This window comes from Paramormyrops kingsleyae, chromosome 1, assembly GCF_048594095.1.
Source record: "Paramormyrops kingsleyae isolate MSU_618 chromosome 1, PKINGS_0.4, whole genome shotgun sequence".
NCBI classification, from domain to species: Eukaryota; Metazoa; Chordata; class Actinopteri; order Osteoglossiformes; family Mormyridae; genus Paramormyrops; species Paramormyrops kingsleyae.
In genome coordinates this window covers 27,694,672-27,715,714 of record NC_132797.1, presented here as the reverse complement: position 1 = coordinate 27,715,714, position 21,043 = coordinate 27,694,672, and the positions used below count along the sequence as shown (strand labels likewise).

The following is a 21,043-nucleotide window of genomic DNA, read 5'->3' as shown; positions in this document are numbered from 1 at the left end:
TGGCAAAGCATTATACGTAGCAGTCTCGCAGCAGAGATCGCCAAGTGTTGGTGTCACTATAAATTCTGCTGCTTTTCCAGCTGATAAGACAGTTCACTGCTGTGAGTCGAGGGGAACTTGTGTTTCCATTTCCAGAAAATTCCCTCAGGGAATTCATATCCCCTTTTGAGAGTCAGCCTTAAGTACCATCAATATGCTGTTGTGTCTGTGAAAATTTGCTATGTTTAAATTACAAATGGAAAATTATTCACGAATTCCATATATACTATATGTTAAATGTTGAAAGAAAGGCTAAACCAGGGGTGGGCAGTCTTATCCAGAAAGGGCCGCTGTGTATGCAGGTTTTCACTGCAACTCCCTAATTAGATTATACTAATTAGAGGACTGATTGACTGAAGGAGTCTTCACACCTGGATTTGAACAGCTGACCTACAGGTTATCCTAAAAACCTGCATACACACCAGCCCTTTGCGGATAAGATTGCCCACCCCTGGGCTAAACGCTCAGAAGGCAATAGCCAGTTTGTTCTTCTCCACATTTCCACCATAAGATAAAAATAATTGGGACGTGTCCTGCGCACATTTCTATGTGTCCTCACAGAGAATTGATGGCCACTCAATCAGAGTGAGAGAAAGAAATCAATTCATAAAAAATGTTCAAAAATGTGGCCTTAATTAATAAAAACATTTTAAATCAACAAAAGACCAGAAATGGATGACAATGGGAAGTGTCTCTGCTGCCTTGTTAAGTGAAAAATGAATCCTGCAAAAATGCTCACCACTTCCACAAAACAAATTATAAACTGTGAAACAGTGACTGATACCCATATACAGTTATTTCCATAGTAGTTGAATGTAGCTTGATTAAATTGAATTAAACAGCTCATGAAATCTGCTCGCTACATTTGTTACATGATTCTCAACATGTAAACACAGTCAGCCTGTATAAAATATTTCTGATGGTCACTCACAATTTGGGTCACTGGCAGCTGCACTGCTGACCACTAAGCACTGTGACATTGCTGTGGAAAGCCGTCATGGAAAGTACCCATAAGTAGGACAGTGGGGAACTTGGTTGCGTCCTACAACAATGTCACTGCAGTAATGCCTGGCCATCAATGTTTATGTCCTCCCCGGGAGAGGAGCATGTTACAGAAGCTCCCAGCATATGCTAACCTCAGGCTGTGTGTCACTCATGGTTGCATTTCAAGTTTACTCTGGAGGACAAGCCCCTGCTGGGACGTCCGCCCATGTCCTTCTACTGCAGAGGTTCCATGATTCCTGAATAGGTTGTTTTTTTAATGGTGAAGATACCTAGGCACCTACTGCTCCCCTTCTACACAGAATATCCTTGAACACTAGACATTGTATGACAAAACATTTAGGAACATAAATAATGGATCCTTTGTTGTCCCCATGGAGAAATTCTTTGTCACTCCTCCCTCAACATGCTCTTTGTAGAGTAAGCTGTCCACAAAGGGCAGCCACCTATTGGGGCACCCAGGGAGCTGGGGGTTAAGAGTCTTCCTCAAGGACCGGCACACATGCGGAGGCTGGGTTTGAACCAGCAGCCGTGTGATTACAGGCACACAGGCTTAGCCCACTGGGCCACACACTGCCTATAAAGCACTAAGAGATTAAAAAAAATTAATCCATGGATTATCCTAAATTCCGCTGCTCTACAAATTATAGAGCATCTTCCACATTTTTTTGGGGGAATATTGTGGAAGGAACCAGCTTTCCTTCATGCCCACTATCAAAGCTCAAGTGCAGTTTGCCAGTTTGTTTGCATAGCCTCCTTCTACAAACCCTGCTTAGGCCTGAAATGCAGCTCTCTGTGTATATTAAACCTGAACAGATGCTGGCATCACAGCAATACAGCAGCTTGGAAGGAGGCCAGGGAAAATTCCTCATCTTATTAAATGCGTTGGTGGATGGAGACAATAAGCTTCATGCTCCGAACCCCAATGACTCACGCACTGCATCTCTGCTAACATAAAGTAAAACCCCCTTTCTTCCATTCTGAAAAGGGCTCAATTGCCAGGGAGAATGGAATGGGTTTTTCCGGCATGTTTAAAGTATGGCTATGTGGGTTGGTTTTCCGGTTGTGAAACAGTGAATTGGTTTTATAACTGATGTAGCAATTCCCAGTTCCTTATTCAAATTGTGTTTTACCCTCTCTGAGATGCTGCAGACTGACCTGATTGATGAGGCAAGGGTCAGCCTGAGCTCCACCATGATCTCTCCTAGCATCCCCGCTTGCTGGGGTTCCCCGCCCCCGTCTGCAAAAGCTCCCTTTCAGGATTTTCACTCGGAGTGGTGGGTGACGTTTCCTTGGGCATCCAGAGAGACCCCCCAGTTAGCCCTTCTGTCGAGCCGAGAGGTGACAAGTTCACCGAATGTCAGCTGGACAGCCAATCAAAAGGCTGACAGAGACTGGGTCAGCCAATCAATAGACTGACATCTCTTTTAGAAATCAACGAAGTGATATCTGATAAATCCAGCTATTTATGGCATTCCACCTCTTCAGCAACACATTAGAACAGAGGAAAGAGGGACATATACTTCTCTTTACCATCCATCCATCCATCCATCCATCTTCTAGCCACTTATCCAGGGTCTCTTTAGCACACAACAGAAAAAGCTTTCATATTAATAAATGCTTGAAGTGAGAGTTATTATGGGTAATAAGGGACTGGCAAGCATGGAAGGATGTGCCAGAGTACAGAGGCCGACTCTGCCTTCCGTATCCGTGGCAGTATAGGTGATGTGTGAGGCTCTCCACATAATCTCGAGTGACAGCTCGCCCGCTAGGATCATCGCTTCAGTTACGGCGTGGAATCGATCAGGTGAAGACGTGCGGCAGGCATCAATCTGATGTGGGGCAGCTTGATCTGATCCCACAGCTGTCATTAGTGATTCTCTGGGGGTGGCACCTGGATGGACTGAGTACTGCTGAATTTTTGATGGCTGACACTGATCCTGGTCAAGCTACCCAGCCTCCTTTAATTATAATCTACGCTACAAATGATGACCAGTTAAAAGCGCTAACCGTCTTCCTCACCTAGCAGTCTGTGCCATGCCGCTCAGCTCAAAATGAATGCTGAAGCTGCACATGTCACTTCCTGATGTCCCAGAACTCCAGCTATCCAGCTATATTTATAGCACTCCTGATATGTACTTCTGTGATCAGCCCGTGCAGAATGGTTACATGTCAAAATAACTATTTATTTAGAGTGTTCTAGAAAGAGTCAGCATCATACACTGTCCTGCTTGGAGATTAATGTTTGCTTGATGGCTCATGATATTCCTGCATTGGCAGGGAGGGTTGCACCTGTTCCAGTCAAAACACCAAGGGAACCATGTTCCTACTGCAAACAACCAAAACAGGAAGGTGACTGGAAGCGGTGAGGTGGTGAACCCTTCATAATGCCCACTTGTGCATGTGGTACTCAGTAGTCTTCTGATAGCCTTCCCTCCTTTGTTCATGGGGTCAGAGGGTCCTAGGAACTCCAGATTGCATGGAAATACGTCCAAGGTCTCACATCACTCTTATTGGTTATCCTCAATAATCATCACGACAAGATTTACTTAAAAAAAAAAACAAACTTCAAAAGAGCGGAAGAGAAGCATATGAATATTGAAGAACACATGTAATCTGCAGGTAGTGTTTTGAAACTGGTCTCTTGACCTGTCGTGGGCAGGCTTCGTTGTTTTCCATACAAATTAGGGGCAGGATCTCATCGTCGGGACGAAGGAACAGCTGGCTGACCTGCCGCACTAACAGTAGCATCTGCTAAGTTGGGAGGCTGCAGATCATCTGCGTTTATCCACATGCCTCTGTCACCCAATAGATTTACTTTGCTGAAAGTCTTTGTTGAACCCCACCTGTGAGCTGCGTGTTGCAAGGCACGCCCAGTTACTACAGCACACGCCCAGTTACTACAGCACACGCCCAGTTACTACAGCACACGCCCAGGTACTACAGCACACGCCCAGTTACTACAGCACACGGCCAGGTACTACAGCACACGGCCAGGTACTACAGCACACGCCCAGGTAATACAGCACACGCCCAGTTACTACAGCACACGCCCAGGTACTACAGCACACGGCCAGGTACTACAGCACACGCCCAGTTACTACAGCACACGCCCAGTTACTACAGCACACGCCCAGGTACTACAGCACACGCCCAGTTACTACAGCACACGGCCAGGTACTACAGCACACGGCCAGGTACTACAGCACACGCCCAGGTAATACAGCACACGCCCAGTTACTACAGCACACGCCCAGGTACTACAGCACACGGCCAGGTACTACAGCACACGCCCAGTTACTACAGCACACGCCCAGGTAATACAGCACACGCCCAGGTACTACAGCACACGCCCAGGTACTACAGCACACGCCCAGTTACTACAGCACACACCCAGGTACTACAGCATGCACCCAGTTACTACAGCACACGCCCAGTTACTACAGCACACGCCCAGTTACTACAGCACACAGGTCCACATCTGACTCTTATTTATTATTCACTGTATGTTTTTAATATGCAACATGCTGCTAATATGTGGTATAATTTGGTAAAGCTGGTAGGAGCCTTTTCTGAGCCACCCTCTCCAGTCACAGATTTATAGATTCACTTTACTGGTCAGTTTCTTCTAGATGGTGTTTCTAAGTTTAAAGCGAAAATGGGTTATTTGACCCCAGTATCCTGGGCTCCTGGTCTCATACAGTGTTAGCATTGGATGGTCACTGGTGGAGAGATGGAGGTAAGGGAGCGTCAATACTATTATTACATCATCCATTCTTGGGCTGATGATAATTAAGTTACCAAAGCTCAGAGCATCACAGCCCATTGCTCTTACATCATGCATACTCACAGCATTACAGCTGAGTATAATCACATCATCCATGCTCAAGGAATCACTGATTACAACTATTACGCGGTTCATAGTCACAGATCCACAGCTGAGTACAATCGTTCACTTATGTTTGTTGATGACACTAATTTTAAGCCAGGCGGATGGAAGTGACAGATTGTAGTGACACAAGGAGAACATGCAGTAATCACACACAGAAGCACGGCTGCGAATGAAACCTGCAGGCCAGCTGCCCAGATCACCATCCTGTGCACTAATCCACTGTTTAGCAGCAATATTTTTCTTTGCGCATGAATGAAGCATAAAGAAAAGGCTGGATTTCCTTTCGAGCAGGCCGGTGAGTCATGGGAATGACAACAAGGCCAGCTACCATCCAGTGAAAAGGCTGAATACTGAAGATGGGAACATGCAGGCATTCTGGTAGGATACAACATGGGCAGGCAAAGTATTGATCCCATCTCAGTCTCCTTCACCCCAATTACTGGCATTTGATATAGCTTCTGGGCATGTGACCAGTTCAGCCTCCAAGACAGGAGGAAAGGGGGAGGAAGTCAGACTGCTGTTTTACCCTTCAGCTGTATAATTCACCCAAAGCTATTTAGTCACCAGATTATGTGGATTATTTATTTGTATGGCAGTTCGACCAACAGTTTCAGATTGTCAGGCTAGAGCTAATATGGTATCTGAAGCCAGGGATGGACTGTGAACAAAAATCATCATGGGAAATTACATGGAATATTATTCTCTCCAAGGGGGAATATTTTTCTCTCTTGGCTCACAGATATAGTGACCCACTGGATGTAGTTTGCACACCAAAACCATCCCTGCATGACTCTTCTCTGAACCTTCTTTGGAAAACATCTTACCGTTCAGTGATCAGTGATTGTTTTAACAGAGACTTTCAGGATGAATATGTTGCTCTAGGGCTCAACAGCCGGTCCCCCCAGGATGTAAGCTCCCAGCGCCAGGCCACCCACCACCTCACTTGCGGTGCCTGGAGCATAGCTGAACTTATCTGGGACGTGGCAAGGCTCAGATTAAAAGCTAAATCTCTTCATGTCTAAATACACTCTAGAGCAGGGTTCTTCAACTCTGGACCTCGATTCCAAATCCAGGCCGTGTTTCCCAGGTAGTTGTTTAATAATGACTGATTCTGATTGGTCAGAAGCTTCACACCTGACTGACAGGTAAAGGAAGGCTGGAAAACCAGCAGTGCTCGGACCGTGAGTTGAATAACCCTGCTCTAGAGCTTGTCAGACACATGCAATCATATCTTACATATTTCTTTAATAGTACATGCCAATATATATTTTAAAACATGATTATTAAATTATAATTATTACAGCTTTGCATTTTACTTTAGAATGACTGAAAATGGCATTAATGTATTCATTTAATAATAGCTTTTCCTTTTGTTCATGGAGGTGACTGTATTCATGGAAACCCATTAAAGTTCCCTAACTCTGATCAAACCCAGCTTAGTGTAATGCAATTATTACAACACAGAGACTAAACTGTGATTCATTACTCGGTCCTCTGATGCTGTCAACTTTCAGTCTCAGAGTGCAATGTTCCAGTCCACCTTGGGGACATTCCAGGCCAGAGATAATTAGTCGTTTCCTTCCTGGTAACAGCGGGAGTCAAATAACCCATCATTAGTACCGCACAGTTTATTGGGAGTAATTGCTGGATATCTACTCTAACAGACTGCCTCTAGTGTACAGATTATGTGTTGTGGAGGCTCGGGAGATACGGCAGCACAAAAAAATTCCCTGGAGGGGCAATGTTTGTTTAGCGGCACAAGGGAGGGCAGACTAAGGGGCTTTGGTCGCCAATTCATGGGGAAGGCAGTTCTTGCCCCAAGCTGATGGGCAAGTGGAGCAGGGGGTCATCTGCTAGGCTGCTCAGTCACAGTGGATCAGAAGCACAAGCAGCTTGCTTTGCCTGGACCTTCTCTCTGACCTTCTTGAGAAAAGCCCACCCCCTGGTTGGGGTCATAGTGGCCGCTGGGCACGTCCTATTAGCATTCATCATAGGTGATCTATAGGTTCTCCTTTGTTCGATTTGGCTAATAGAATGACATTGTGTGCAACACGAGCATCTTGGAAAAGTTTTTCAGTCAGATGACTATTCTGGATGTTTAAATTCTCAGGCCCACTCTTCCAATGTGCCCAGCTCGTTATAAGAATAGCCCTTAGTTTGTGTAACAGGGAGAGGGTCGTGCATCTATTTGCAGGGAGTGGAGTCAACATTTGTCTCCCAGAGCAACGGGAACACAGAAAGCCATGTACAGGTGTTATTGGCCTTCCTGAGTGTTATTTATGGAAAACAATTTCATCATTCAGCCCAGTGCAGCGAGCGCCGCAGAATTGCATTTTCAGCAATGAGCCATGTCGATCTCAAACTGAATTTTAAAGGTGATAGAACGAGATAAACAGAAGACATGAAGGAAAAGAGCAGAACATTAAGCTCAACATGAGCTCCCAGTAAATCAGTGATCAGGGCTGTGTGTCGGGGGGGGGGTTCAGGAGGGCCTGTCTTTTAAATCATCACCTGCGATACACTTGGCTATTTGAGCAGCCCCCCAGCTTAAATATGCATATTATAAAATTAAAGAATTCCTATATACTTGTCCTTGTACAATGGCAAATAAAGAGTACCGTCATTATTATGTTTGTCTGAATCACCCCCAGGGTTGTATAGATTTTCTCCAGGTGCACAGAGACAACTTGTTCTGCTGTTTTGTTGGCCTTAAATTGGAAGTAGTGTGTGTGCGTCTGTGTATGAATGTCGATGTCTGCATAGCAGAGGACTTGCATCCCATCTTTTTCGGCTTCACACTGCTCACCCCCTCTGCGGTGACTGGATTCCCATTAAATGTACATGCAGCTGATTTCCCCAAAGGCTTAAATGTCATGTCTGTACCTACCAGCGCCCCACCGTGGGTTTGCCCTCCTCTCTGAGTTCAATCCCAACACGCTCATTGGGAGGTGATGAACTTCATAGCACAGAAACTCAGCAAGGGGCATCTTCACCATCCCATCCTTTGGTCAGAATGGCCAGGATTGCACAGCTGCCTCATTCGCATGCGAGTGCAAATCCCTCTTTCCACAATTCTCACCCCTGCTGCTCATGTGATCTGTTTTTTCTGTCAGCTGCTGCTGGAGTAACTGCAATGAAACAATGCAGGAAGGAAACAGAAATCTTGAGTTCCACTCTACTTCCTGCCTTACTTAACTAGTCTCATTCTTTAGATTAAATCAGCACTGCTGTTACGTGCAGATTATTGTTAGATGTTGGTAGAAACAACCAAAAATAGGTCCTTCGTGGGACTGGACCCAACAACCTCCTGTTCATCTGAATCCAGATCTCCTATGAATGTGACACAAGTTGCTGAGACTTCACTCATCTCATAAAGGGCATTAACATGTCTACTCTGAACCGCAGAAATTCAGTGAACAAAACTATGCATCGCTCCCCCCCAGATGTCAGTATTAGTCTCAAAGGCCGTAAATGTAAATATAAATACTGTATAAAGGCATATGGTAGTACCTTTTTGTGGCAACTCCTTCCATCAGGTACACGTGAGCCCCCAGAAACCTAGATGTGCCCCTTTTAGTTAAAATGACCCTAGTCCTGAATCTTCCACAGGTATCTCCATCTCTTAAAGTTCCTGAGATGCGGTCACCAAGGTAACAGCTATTCCCCACTTTACTGCAATCTTAGTGTTGTATTATAAATCCAGACTGTCCATTGTAGCGATTTTGAGAGAATTATAGTGTTTAAGTGGGTAAATTTAAACTTCTCCCTCTCCATTTCCCTCTCAATGTCTTTGAGTTCATTTATCTATAAAAACAGCTAACTCTGAAAACAGGTTTCTACAAAACAGTTAGTAATGGGGACCTATCGAGTGCATCAATGGAACAGGTACTGCTTGGGAGAAAAGACTAGTCGCATTAAGAAGCAGGTGACTTTGTGTCAATTATGCATGGCCAAAGTCAACATAGAGCTATTGAGCCAATGGCGCAGTGAATGACATGTCTGACTATGGATCAGAAGGTTCTGTGTTTATCTCCTAGCTAGTTTGACCTTTTTTTCTACAGTTTCCTTTAGGATTAATAAAGAATCAATCTAATCAATCCAATCCATCTATCTACTGTTGCTGGAGAGGTCATGTTTTTTTATGAATATATATATAAAAAAACGAGCAAGAAACATATAACTGTTGATACCTTGTTTCAATCACTCCAACCAGCTAAGTGTAGTGGAACATCCATAATGTACAGCGACTATCCATTTGCTCATTACATGACACATCATTGCTGATCCATTTTGCACTTAAATGTATCTTAATTATCTATAACCTCCCCTCACCTGGATCTTGATTTTTCCTCAACAAACCAGTTTAAAAACTCAAAAGCTATTCATCCTCTCCCAGCGGCACACTTGCTTGCGATCAACGCCTTGTCAAATTAGGGTGTAGCGATAGACCGCATTATGTTCAACACCCCAGTTAGGTTACATTGACACCAGAAGACATTTACATTCACAGAGCTGATGATCTGCTTTCATCTACGGTTTGGTATGCGCTACATAAGAGATCTGCTGCATCAGTGTGCCGCAGGTCGTCATGGGGACACAGAAATGAGCTAAACGCTAATGTCTGCACTCCCCCGCACTTATAAGCTCCCAGCATCCCAGGGCGCTGCGGAGAAACGCTCTGGGTGCGAGAAGCAGTGGCTGCCTGTCAAAATTTGTCGGACGACTAGTAGAAAGACAATGTGGATCTGGGGAAAGTTAATCATATTTAAGGTTACACTTGTTATATTACCCCTGCCAACCTGGCCAGGATAAGTGCTTGGAAGATGCATGAATAGATGCAGGGCCATAGTCAGGATTTTTTAAACACTGAGGTCAAAAGACCTTCCGAGGAATCCCCTACCATAGATCATAGTTCTGAGTTGCAGAAGAAATACTGTACCAAGGACATGACCTCAGCGTCCTCAATGGTAGAGACAGGCATGAAAGGATGGATGGTATTATTACCTGCTCCTGAATCAACTTCAGTCTAATTGCTATGTGTACATAACGATTAAAAATTAATTATAAAAGGTGAGAAATTAATGGCAAACAAGCCATTCCAGCATTTGCAATTATGTGGTTCTGGTTCGTTGGTTCTGTGTTATACTATGGTAGGTACTGTTATTTGTGTTATGTTACTGTTTTTTTGTGCGTTTGAAACTTAATTAAAATAAAATGAAAATGACAGGACTCAGAACTCACTTCGCTGAATATCAGTGCCATTAAGCAAAAGCCACTTTGAAAAAGTGTGATTTTCATAGACACTATAGATAGGTAGGTAGATGACAGCCAGACAAACGGACAGACGGATGGATGGATAGATAGATAGATGTTTAATAAAGACAAAAAAAACATAGACATGCTACGTATCTATTTTTGCTGGAATATTTTAAAATAATTGGGCGGAGATGCTAATTTATAGAAAACAATTAGTCTAAGAGGTTCTCTTTGGACTGTGGGATGAAACCAGAGTACCTGGTGCAACATGGAGAGAAAACAAAGACTCAGAGAGGCACAGAGAGCAAGGGTGCGAGGCTACCGTGCCAGCTCTGCATCAGGCTTTTGTATGGCGAAATACTTCTGCTAAGAAGCCTGCTCAGCCTTCTCAATGACAGCCCAAGAGAAAAAACATGTTGGATTATTATATTTTGTCTATAAGTTTGGAGAAGGTTTGTGGGAAAAGGCATCCCAGGGGGGCAGATTTCGCTCACTGCCTTTCTGATGATAACTGAGGGCATAGGATGGGATTGTGGGAAAATGGGCCGGCAGCAGCTATGTTGTCATGCAGCATGACTAATGGACTGGTGAGGGGGGGGGGTGTCTCTGGCATCGAAGGCTTCATCGAAATACTTAACCTGGAGTTCCTCAGAAAATTAAGTCTGTCTGTGGTTAGTGAACTGTGTAGAGCCAGCATGTCTAGGAGCTTGGTACTTTAAGTCTTGTCTGGAAAGTCCATAGCTATGGATGGCTCCTTAATCAACTCAGTGTCATGTCCAATGGGACCATTTATCCTTGGCTTAGCCCACACATTAATATATTTATCGAAGCAGTAAAACGTGACTGGTGCTGAACGATGAAGAATAAGACTGACGGCTGGATGCTCCTAGGTTATTACTAATGCATATCCCTAATAATGAATTTGCCTGGCTATGCTATGAGAATATTTTAAGAGGTCCCTATGAGGTCTAAAGTTAACCTAAAATAACAGCACTCAGATCACTAGAGTAAATACGTTGATGTATGAAAACGTTCTTCTCCGCAATCGCGAGTTATTCGGATACCATGTGCCGCCTTTTTCCCCGTCGACGCTGCTGGAAAACGTCTCGTGGTTTGTAGTCGTTTCTGAACGAGGTGACATGACGGCTCACGACACCATTGTAGCGTAGATGACGAAGCCCCACACAAACTTAGGAAAACGTGAAGCTGGGCCAGCCGATTGATAACTTACGTACCTGTATAGATGTATAAATAAACTAATATAAATGTTCAAGCTGATGTCTGTTGTACGGAACTGGAAATAACATTTTACACGCGCTAGCATAACGGAGGAAAACACATTAGCTGCACAGTTCCCATGAACTAGTATACAAATAACTTAACTTCGTGGGAGCGTATTCCACATAACCTACTGGTAGTATGACTCCCACCGCCTGGAAATCTAACTTAAATCGGCAGTTGAGGGCGGGAATCAGCCAATAAGAGTGACCAAACCAACTGACCAATCATATAACCATATACACGTACACGTGGGAGAAATCGTATTATCTCCTGTGACGCTGAGTTTAAAAAATATTATAACCAGCAGATGGCGGTGAAGTAACGCAAAACCTGGTTACCACTGATGCTTAATGTGATGTATAATAAAGAAACAAACACATTAAAAAAAAATATAAGACGTATCACAGTCACAATATCGATGCTGAAATCCATGACAGTTAGAATCGTTAAACAATTTGTTTTATCCATTCGTATATAGTGTATTAATTTTTGCCTGCCGAAAATCAACTCGCGCTGATACATTAATATGGTCATGCTGTGGTTTTAATGAAGGTTTAGACCCATACAATTCAAGCTTTTTTCTATTTTACTCACGAGCGTCTTAAATTATAAGTCGATTCATAAGCAGCCGAAGAGCATTAACTCGCTTAAAAACGCAATGCGGGTCCAAACTGCAGGGAAGTGGCGCGTCGCTTCGGTAATGCTAATCCCAGCTATTGATACTGCAGGAGAATAACGATGAAAACGGAGGGTCTTATTCCTCTCCGAGTCAAAGGGGCTCCCTGCGTTTGAATCCCGCCGCGAAAGAGGCAGGCAGAGAGGGATGTTACACTCCAGATCCCGGGCGTCATGGCCGGAGGTAATTCACAGAGCATCGCATTTAATTACACTGCTGATGAGAGGGGAGGGAAAAGACAGCCGACCAAACACATTTCTTATAAAATAAACGCGGGAGAATGCTGTAACGCTCCGAAAATGTAATCATCTGCCCTTTATAAAGCTTCCACTACTTGCGTTCAAACATTTAGAGGGAACAGAGATACAGGAAGATGAGAACCAGCAAACCAGGGAGTTTTTACTTTAAAATTCACTTTAATATCTGCTGACTACCTGCTTATGCGACTATAAGAGTGTCTAATTGTAAGAGCAGCAATTAAATCTCCCCGGGCGCGGTTCGTCGTTGCTGGTTCACGGGGAGCATTAAAACGGCTCCGTAAAATTGATGCCAATGAAGCTAATTTACTTCTTTACCGCCGGGGAGAAGAAAAAGATATTTTTAAATATTAACGTTGGGGCACCTTAAGGCAGCGTTATCAGCACACAGCTTTTGATGAGAAAATTTCCTTGTAGTCACTATTAATTAAGCAGAGAAAAGCGCCCGGATAAAATGCGCCATGTTGATCTAGTATAAGAGAGAGGGGAAAAAGAGAATAAATTCTTAATTTCTGGTGGTTTTAGCATCACTACCCAAAATTATTACATAGGTGGTTATGATTCTCGATTAATTCTGGAGATGATTGACCTCTGGAAAAAAACTGGAAAGTCTGTTCCTTAAAGATTACGATTAAAGGGAGGATGGGGATATTTTCCCCCATAACTCATGTCCAGCTGTTTCAGTTACGTGAAGGAATTTGAAATTTTGAGGCAATAAAAATAACTGGAAAGTATGAAAGCAGCTTGTGCACTGGGTGTGGTGCCCACGTACTTGGGGCAGAGACGGGGACAGGGGAAAAACTGTGGGCTCAGTAAATCTGAGGTACGGCCGATTGACCTTTGAATATGGTGCTAAAGGTTACATTCAAAACCTTTGGGGATGGGTCATAACCCATATAGAATGTTGGCTGTCAGAATCTTAAGTTAATTAGTGCCACTTTACAATAATGCTACCTATATAAAGAGTTTGAATGGTTTATAATATGGTTATTAATTAGGTTGTAACACTTTGTAATTTATTAATAGACAATTTTAAACAAGTTATAACAGTTTTCTTTTTATTAATGAGTCTCTACCATTTACAAGTGGCAAAAGGGAGCCTTATTGTAAAGTGGTACCAGTTAATTTGATAGTTTTGGGCCACAAAAGTCAGATGTAACCGTCTCCTTAATGTAGCGTATAGTGACCACTCCGTCTGTCATGGTCACTTTCATCAAGCGATTACAGGAGACATGATGCACAGCCTCACCCAAACCACCCTCTGCAATGGTTTGTTCATTTCATTGATGTAGTTTGACTTTGGGGAATCAGCCCACTAATCCCCTGTAGCCAGTACGCTGATCACCACAGGATCACATCAGACAGAAACAATACATTCCTTAGGCTGAACCCTTTTTACAAATGAGTCGCAGCTTTTTACAGTGAGAATGAAGGTGAGGATTTGTGAAAGCAACACCTGATCGGACCTCTCTTCTGTTCTTAGCGAGGTGATGTGAATCTGAGAGTATCTTAAAGATACAGTGTTGACCTTTTACTATTACCTGTTCCAGGTGAAAGGGTGGCAGAGCGCTGTGCTTTTATCTCAGTCAGATGCAGGCCCAGAGTGGTCAATCAGGAGACTTGGGAGAATTCTGGCTGGGCTGCTTAGCTGTTGTGCCCATCTGGAACAAAATGATTTAACAGGTTTAAAATTGAGCCGTTTGGAAACAAATTTATGATTAAAATTCCACAACAACACTTTGGAATGTTAAGCGGCGAGTTTTCTGACAGACAGTAGACCGTGATCTGCCTAGAAAAACACACAAATACATGTCACAAGTGTGTCTGATCGCTTGAGCTATTGCTAATCACTGGAAATTTCTCGAACGATGGATGTTAGAAAGATACCAGCAAGGCTGAAAAAGCCAGACTGCTTATACAGTTCAATATGTTATGTGTTATTTATTTTGTTCCTGAAATATCAGTAATACATTTACTGGGATGATATGGCTTGAACTGGCATCATTTATCAAAGTTCTCCCAGGGTGAGGACAAAATCGGCATAAAAAGCAGCCCCCAGGCTGAAAATTATTTGCACTATGTGCCTAGTCAGGGGAGCCGCTACAGTTTTTGGGCCCCCATGAAAGCATATATGGGTCCTGTAAAAAGCACTTTGGGTGTCTTGAAAAGCACTATATAAGTGCAACATTCATTCATTTATTTGTTGGGCCTTTGACTCAGACAAATCTACTGTAAGTATGTTCCAGATCTTTTAGGGCCCTTGTCACTTATGGGCCCTTGCAACTGTCCTAATCCCCCCCCTCCCCCAGGTGCTCCTGGCTTCAGTCCTCTGGGATTGCAAGTTCAAATCCAATTGGCATTTCTAAATTACCCGTAGTGTGTATGTATGCTGAGATAGAGTACTCTCCTGGCCGCTGTGTTGCCTGCAATAGCCTGATGAGGAGGAGTGCATGAAAGATGGATGGATGTTCCCTGCTCTTTAAGTGACTCTGCTGTTCAGAACAAGAGAATTCAATTAAAAATGCATCCATTGGTCATGTGACTCCAACTTCCACAAAGCAACTAGCCGTGTAGTGTAGCGATTCTTCAGCCGTATGGAATTAAGCAAAGATTGACAATCAATATGCAGACCCCCTCCTATGCCACTCTCCGCACACTGCACGCAAACATGCACATTCCACACATGGACACCAAGCTGCACACAATCATCCACGGAACATGTGCATAAAGACAAGAACAAAGACTCGCAGAGACACCTCCAGCATCCTCCCCACAAACAAATCCCCGGAAAGTGCAGAGCACTGGAGGAGCAGGAGGGGATGGGTAGGCTTCCTGGTCGGCTTGGGACCTCTGCCTGCCATGTGATGTGTGGTACGGAGAAATGGAGGAGAGTCAGAGATGCACAGGACAGAGAGAGAGAGACCTGGCATGGTAAAAGGCTGTGGGGGAAAATGAGGCACAGAGACAGACAGATGTAGGCAACAGCACAGAGTACAGAAAGGAGTGATAGACGGAGAGGTGGAGGGGTTTTCTGTGGTGGAAAGAGACAGAGGTGTGGGCTGTGCTGCCAGGGGGTGGGGAGAGAAGCGGAAGGTAGGGATGGGGAGCGAGCAGAAGGACGGGCCGAGTGGCTCTGTGGTCCTCATGGAGCCAAATGGCGTGTGTCTGGAGGGCCAGAGTGGGGCTCCGGGGCTCAGTATGTTAGCATCCAGCAGTTGGAGGAGGCAGGGGAAGGAGGAGCTCCTCTTGGGGGGAGCTGGCGAGGCAGTTAGGGTGTCATGACTGGTCCCCTGTTAGGCTGTGTGTGTGTTTGGCTTTGGGTCAGTGGGTGTGTGTATAGAGCTAGTCTAGCTGTGATAGATAGATAGATAGTGCTCATTCTTCTCATCCATTTATTTATAATTTCTTCATGAAACCCAGTGTCCATTGTCAGTGGGTCGCTGGGACCCTGAGGGATTTGTGGGTGGGGGGTCTGCTGCCCTGAATATGCTTTGACGCGTTTGGACACCCGCCGGCGTCAACTGAAACGGCACCATTACTTCAGAGCACAGTGGCTGGAGAATGGTTTTAGGTATTTTGACCAATTTCTACTACTTGAAAGTAATGCCCCTTGTTCATGTTGACCACACCTCCAGCTGCATGTAAAATGTGTGTGGATCTGGAAAACAGGAGAGACATATTAGAACTCACAACAAAATCTACAATTGTAGCAAAATGTGTTTTTTTTGCTCTTTCAATGTGGCAAAAGAGTGTTTTTGGATTTATTGTTCTAACACGTTTTTGTGATTTAAGAATAAATTCACTCAAAGCACTACATGTGATGGTAGATGTCTTACTTTGCGTGTTTAGGGCTGTTTTTCCACATCACCCCCCCCGCGCCAGTAGTGGCATGCAGCTCTTCTCTGTTTACAGTGAGATGCTTCCGTTTATACAAAACAGTAGAAAATGATTCACACTGCTGCTGTGCCAGAATCATGCTGTCATAGTTAGTGGTGTTAGGGTGGGTTCCTGTGGGATACAGAATGTGTACATGTGTGGGGGGGAGGGTGTCCTGGGGCATCTTAAGGGCAGATGACAAGGACATTAATTCCCTTCATGTGAGCGTAATGTGGGGGCGGTGTGTGGCTCAGTGGTTTAGGTTGCTGTGCTGGTGATTAGAAGGTCGCCAGTTCAAGTCTCATCCTTGGCAGAATAGTCTCATGGTGCTGCAGGACACCAGATGAATGACCGACCATGTGCTCAGACCCCAAGCTTTGCCCTTAACTTTGTGTGTGTGTGTATCAAAGGAAAGCAAGATGGGATATACAGAAAGAAGCATTTCAATGTATGTACTTCAGCAAATAAAACATTGCTTCATTAATTACTGATTGCTTGTTTCTCGCTGTCTGAGCATGCATTCCATGTTTTCAGTTTTCCTGTGACTTTCCCTTCATCTATTATGATCATCCCTCTTCACTGTTTCATCAAACCCATCCTTTCTCATCCTTGGGTCTCCTGGTTCTGTTCCCTGTCCCACCTGGACAGATAGTAAACAACAATTAAAGACATAGGTGACTGAGTAGCAGAGAACATCACAGCACACCGGGCGGAACCACAGATAGGATTTTTTTAAATGTTTAGATTCTCCATTTGTCTTCTTTGGACTGTTTGCATGAGGGTGACGGGGACAGTGCAGTAAGACGTGGAGACCTGGCTCAATTGTGTGTTTAACACCGTGTTCACGGTTGATGCGTCGAAGCGGCACAGATTATAGAGCACCTGGTTGGCGCAGCGTGATCAGTGACCCCCCTCCCCCCTCCCCACTGCTAATGTCCCCTCCAGCAGGAAAGGACTGATGACTGTGTTCAGCAGGCAGGTCTCACATGCCCAGGAACACAGCTGATTGGATGTTGTGCATGGTCCTTATGGGGGTCTTTGCAAGAATCCCACCACTTCAAAATCGTGCATAAATACGTGATGTAGTGATCATGGCTCGCTATTTAAGATATTTGGTCAGGGGTCACCGCAAAGGCGATTGTCTTTGCCCAAGGCGTGTTGCTGAGGTCAGCTGAAAGTCACGGTTTGCAGGCAGTGGGCATGCTGATCTGCCAGTTTCAGAAGGTCAAGAGAGACCTATGTCGCACTTCTGATACATAGCAAGTGGGACAGAGCTCAACAGCCCCAGCTGAACAGCGTGTATCAGGACGATTTGCATTCCTGTAAAATGAATTCATATCCCTCGGATGAAAACCCTGTACTGGAGAAGCGGTCGGGTGGTGCATGGATTCTCTTATAAATGCTGCGGTCCTAGTATGACTGTTATACAAATATGTTGCTATCAAAACAAGATTTTTGAGCATTCAAATTGTCTAGGGTCACAGCGAGCCTGGAGCCTATCCCAGAAGGCAGAGGGTGCCTGGACACAGCGTCAGTCTATCTGAAGTCACACCTCTTTGCAGCCTTAAAAAAAAACATAAGCCAGCCTCTGCACTGCAAACCTCCACACATCTGCGCTGACAGGCCCTTTCGTTAACCTTCAGCTGAGCTTGGAGCTGATCTCTCCGAGAGACAGAAGTTTCTGCTTCCAGACCTTCGCTTCGAAAACCCATTTCCTCTGCCATGGAGTCATCCCTATTCTGGATGTATGCATTTAATTCCTCAGCCTCGGGGAGCGAGCGGAATTAGGGGGCTGTCTCATTATTTCGTTCGGCTGAATGGATCGGCGCTTTTAACCACGACCCGGCTGACAGGGAATCACAGGGGCGTAAAGATGCCTGATACAAGGTGCCCCACGTGATATATGACACCTCTCCTGCAGCTACAGCGAGAGCAGTGAGGTTATTTAATCTGAGGCTGCCTTCCTGACCTGCACTATTATGGCCAAAATAACAAATAATGTTTCTCGCAATAGTTAGATGGACATATAAAACAAGAAGCTTATCTGGGTCAGCATTCGGTCAGATCATGCAGACTTGTGTCAAGGAAAGCAGGTGTATCAGCTTTTAAATTGCTCATTCTGGTTTATCCATCTATTTTCTGTACCTCCTTGTCCTATGCAGGGTTGTGAGGATCTTGAGTCTATCCTGGAAGCTGTGGGTGTTAAGCAGGGAATAACCCAGGACGGGCACCAACCCTTCACAGGGCACAAACACCGTTCACACTTATGGACAATTTGGCAACTCCAATTAATTTTAATATGAGAACCCAGAGGAAACCTCATGACAAGACAGGGAGAGCATGCAAACTCCACACACATGGAGCCAGGGTGGTAACTGGACTCCAGTGGTGTGAGACAACAATACTAACCACCCTACTGTACCACTAAACTGGGCTCATGTAGTTTAATATAAAAATATAATAAATAATAAAAGAAAACGGTACCACTTTACAATAAGGCTCCCTTTTGCCACTTGTAAATGATAGTAACTCAATAAAAAGAAAACTGTTATAACTTCTTTAAAATTGTCTATTAATAATTTACAAAATGTTACAACCTAATTAATAACCAGATTATAAACCATTCATAAATCCTTTATATGGGTAGCCTTATAAGTGGCACCAAGAAAAATATGTTTTAATTTATTTTGCTATATAGAGTCCAGGTCAAATGAGGAAAGTCATTTGTACATCAGACATGCACTAATTAATAAATATGAGTTGAATTAACTAATATAACACAATAAGAAGATCTGGCACCTCTGAATTAGACTTAGGCCTACAGCCCACACACTGAGTCTGGTCAAGATGTCACATTCAACATTTTGGTGTGTCTCTGTTACTAGTGCTGAAATAACGGCATGAATCAGCCAACCCTAAAGCATCTCATTAAAACCTTCTGCCAAAAGTTTTAAATTATTTAAAAACCTTCTGAGACGAGACAGCTTTCTGCATTTTCAATGTGAGAGCTCGTCTGAGGTAACCTCCTGCAGGTCAAGGTTGCTGAATTCCTAGAAAGTTTGTAGAGAGCTACATCATCCATGTATATTTACATCCAGTTGTTCAGATGAGCATTTTACACAAAGCAAAGTGCTCTTTCATGCCTTACTTCCACTTCGCTGCACCAGTTTGGCTTAAGTTCAGAGAGCTGAGGGCAGCATCACACCTCCAGGGTTGTGGATTCAGTACCTGACCCTTCCTGCGTATGCATGGGCAGAAACATGCAGCTCAGCTTACTGGCATCTCTAAAACTGACCATAGTGTGAGATTATGTGGGTGCGTGATTCCCAGTCAGGTTGTGCATTGCCTCAGTACTGTTATGCAAAATGAATAGAAAAATTCGGATTAATTAACTATCTTACGATAACAGTTACAGGTAACAAACCTGCCTCACGAACCACTGGGCAAATGACCACTTCATGCATTCTTCAATTTCTTGTGTACTGTGAGGATATGAAGGTGAAAATCTCCAATAAATCCATCCATCTGTAAAAATTTCTGCAGTTAAAACATAAGCTGCGTACACTCGATCGTGCTTTAAATTGTGTGGGCTCAGCGTTAAATAGCAATAACAGGTAAAAAGGTTAAGCTACCAACACATTATATGGTTTAACAGCGGGGTGCGCCAAGATTACCAAACCTAATTACTCGGTTATTTATAGCGGGACAGATCATCCGTTTGCCTAATCCCGGTCCATCTATCCCGGGCCTGTTTAAACCCATTACGAAGAAATCCTTCAAACGCTTCATTGAAGTTCAATACAGTGAATAACACCATATAAATTGAAGAGTTTCTCAGTCACTCCTGTCCGGTCGACGAAGCATGATTATTTGCGATATATGAACAATTTAATTACCTTTAATTAAATTTCCTCTATATGGTTTAAATGTCATCGTGTCCATAATGTTTATCCCAGCGAGTTAACGTGTGAAACGCCGATAGGCGGTGCATATATCTAAAGGCCGAACTGTAACAAGGACGCGTGGAGGAGAAAGTAAATCCTGGTGTTTGTAATTTTGCGCCGGCGAACATCCACAGCCCGTCGGTAACACGTACAGTCCGGACCATTGGTTCAGGAGGGGTGACGCGGGCCATCAGGACCTCACCAGCTGGTGATCCCCCGCCCCATTCCTGCGTGCTGAGCACCAGATCACGGATCGCCTGTCAGTCTGAATATAACGTGCAGTCCTCAGCGATGCTAGGCGATCGGATCGCCGCAGAGACAGCGGAGGAGAAGCCTGGGAAGGCACACTCCAGCCGTGCTGGAATGAAACCTTTTGGGGGAAGCGAGCAGCTCGCCCGCCGGCAGCCGCACCATAATAACAACAACATGCCCTTCGCCATCCACTGCCACATAGGAAAGGAGATCAAGCACATTTGCGGCAACTGCAGCCGCGGGACTGAGGCGCAGGATGGTGAGTTTTCAGCTGAGAGCAATCGGAGCGGAGCGGACCGCAGATGACCGACGTCCCGTTATGGTCGGTGGGTGTCCGCGCAGGGCGTGAACATGCGGCTTCGCACCGCGCGGATCCCCCTGGATCTATAGTATGTAGTGACATCGTCGCGTTTTACCTCATACTTGAATTTATTTGGATTTATTTCAACGACAAATCTCCGTAGCAGTGTTACAAAATAGCTAATCAAGCGTGGCCATAAACTGACACTGTATGGCAGCGCTGGGTCCCTGTCTTGTGGTTTTAAACCTGAACCAGAATTAAATCTGA

At 44.5% G+C, this 21,043-nt stretch overlaps 1 protein-coding gene across 3 annotated transcripts in view; it reads left to right on the top strand.

Annotated features, from left to right (window-relative positions):
* The window catches only part of phactr1 (phosphatase and actin regulator 1), a 49,823-nt gene that overhangs the window by 6,586 nt on the left and 22,194 nt on the right, over window positions 1-21,043 (top strand). Inside the window, exon 1 of one of the 3 annotated variants that reach the window (XM_023823637.2) lies at window positions 20,310-20,734. The exons of 1 other annotated variant lie outside the window; for it this stretch is intronic. In XM_023823637.2, the coding sequence (XP_023679405.2) occupies window positions 20,515-20,734 (220 nt within the window). In that variant the 5' untranslated portion in view covers window positions 20,310-20,514. Of the gene's footprint in view, window positions 1-20,309; window positions 20,735-21,043 lie in introns of those variants that run through there. One more of the 3 variants, XM_023823640.2, reaches the window with a different exon arrangement.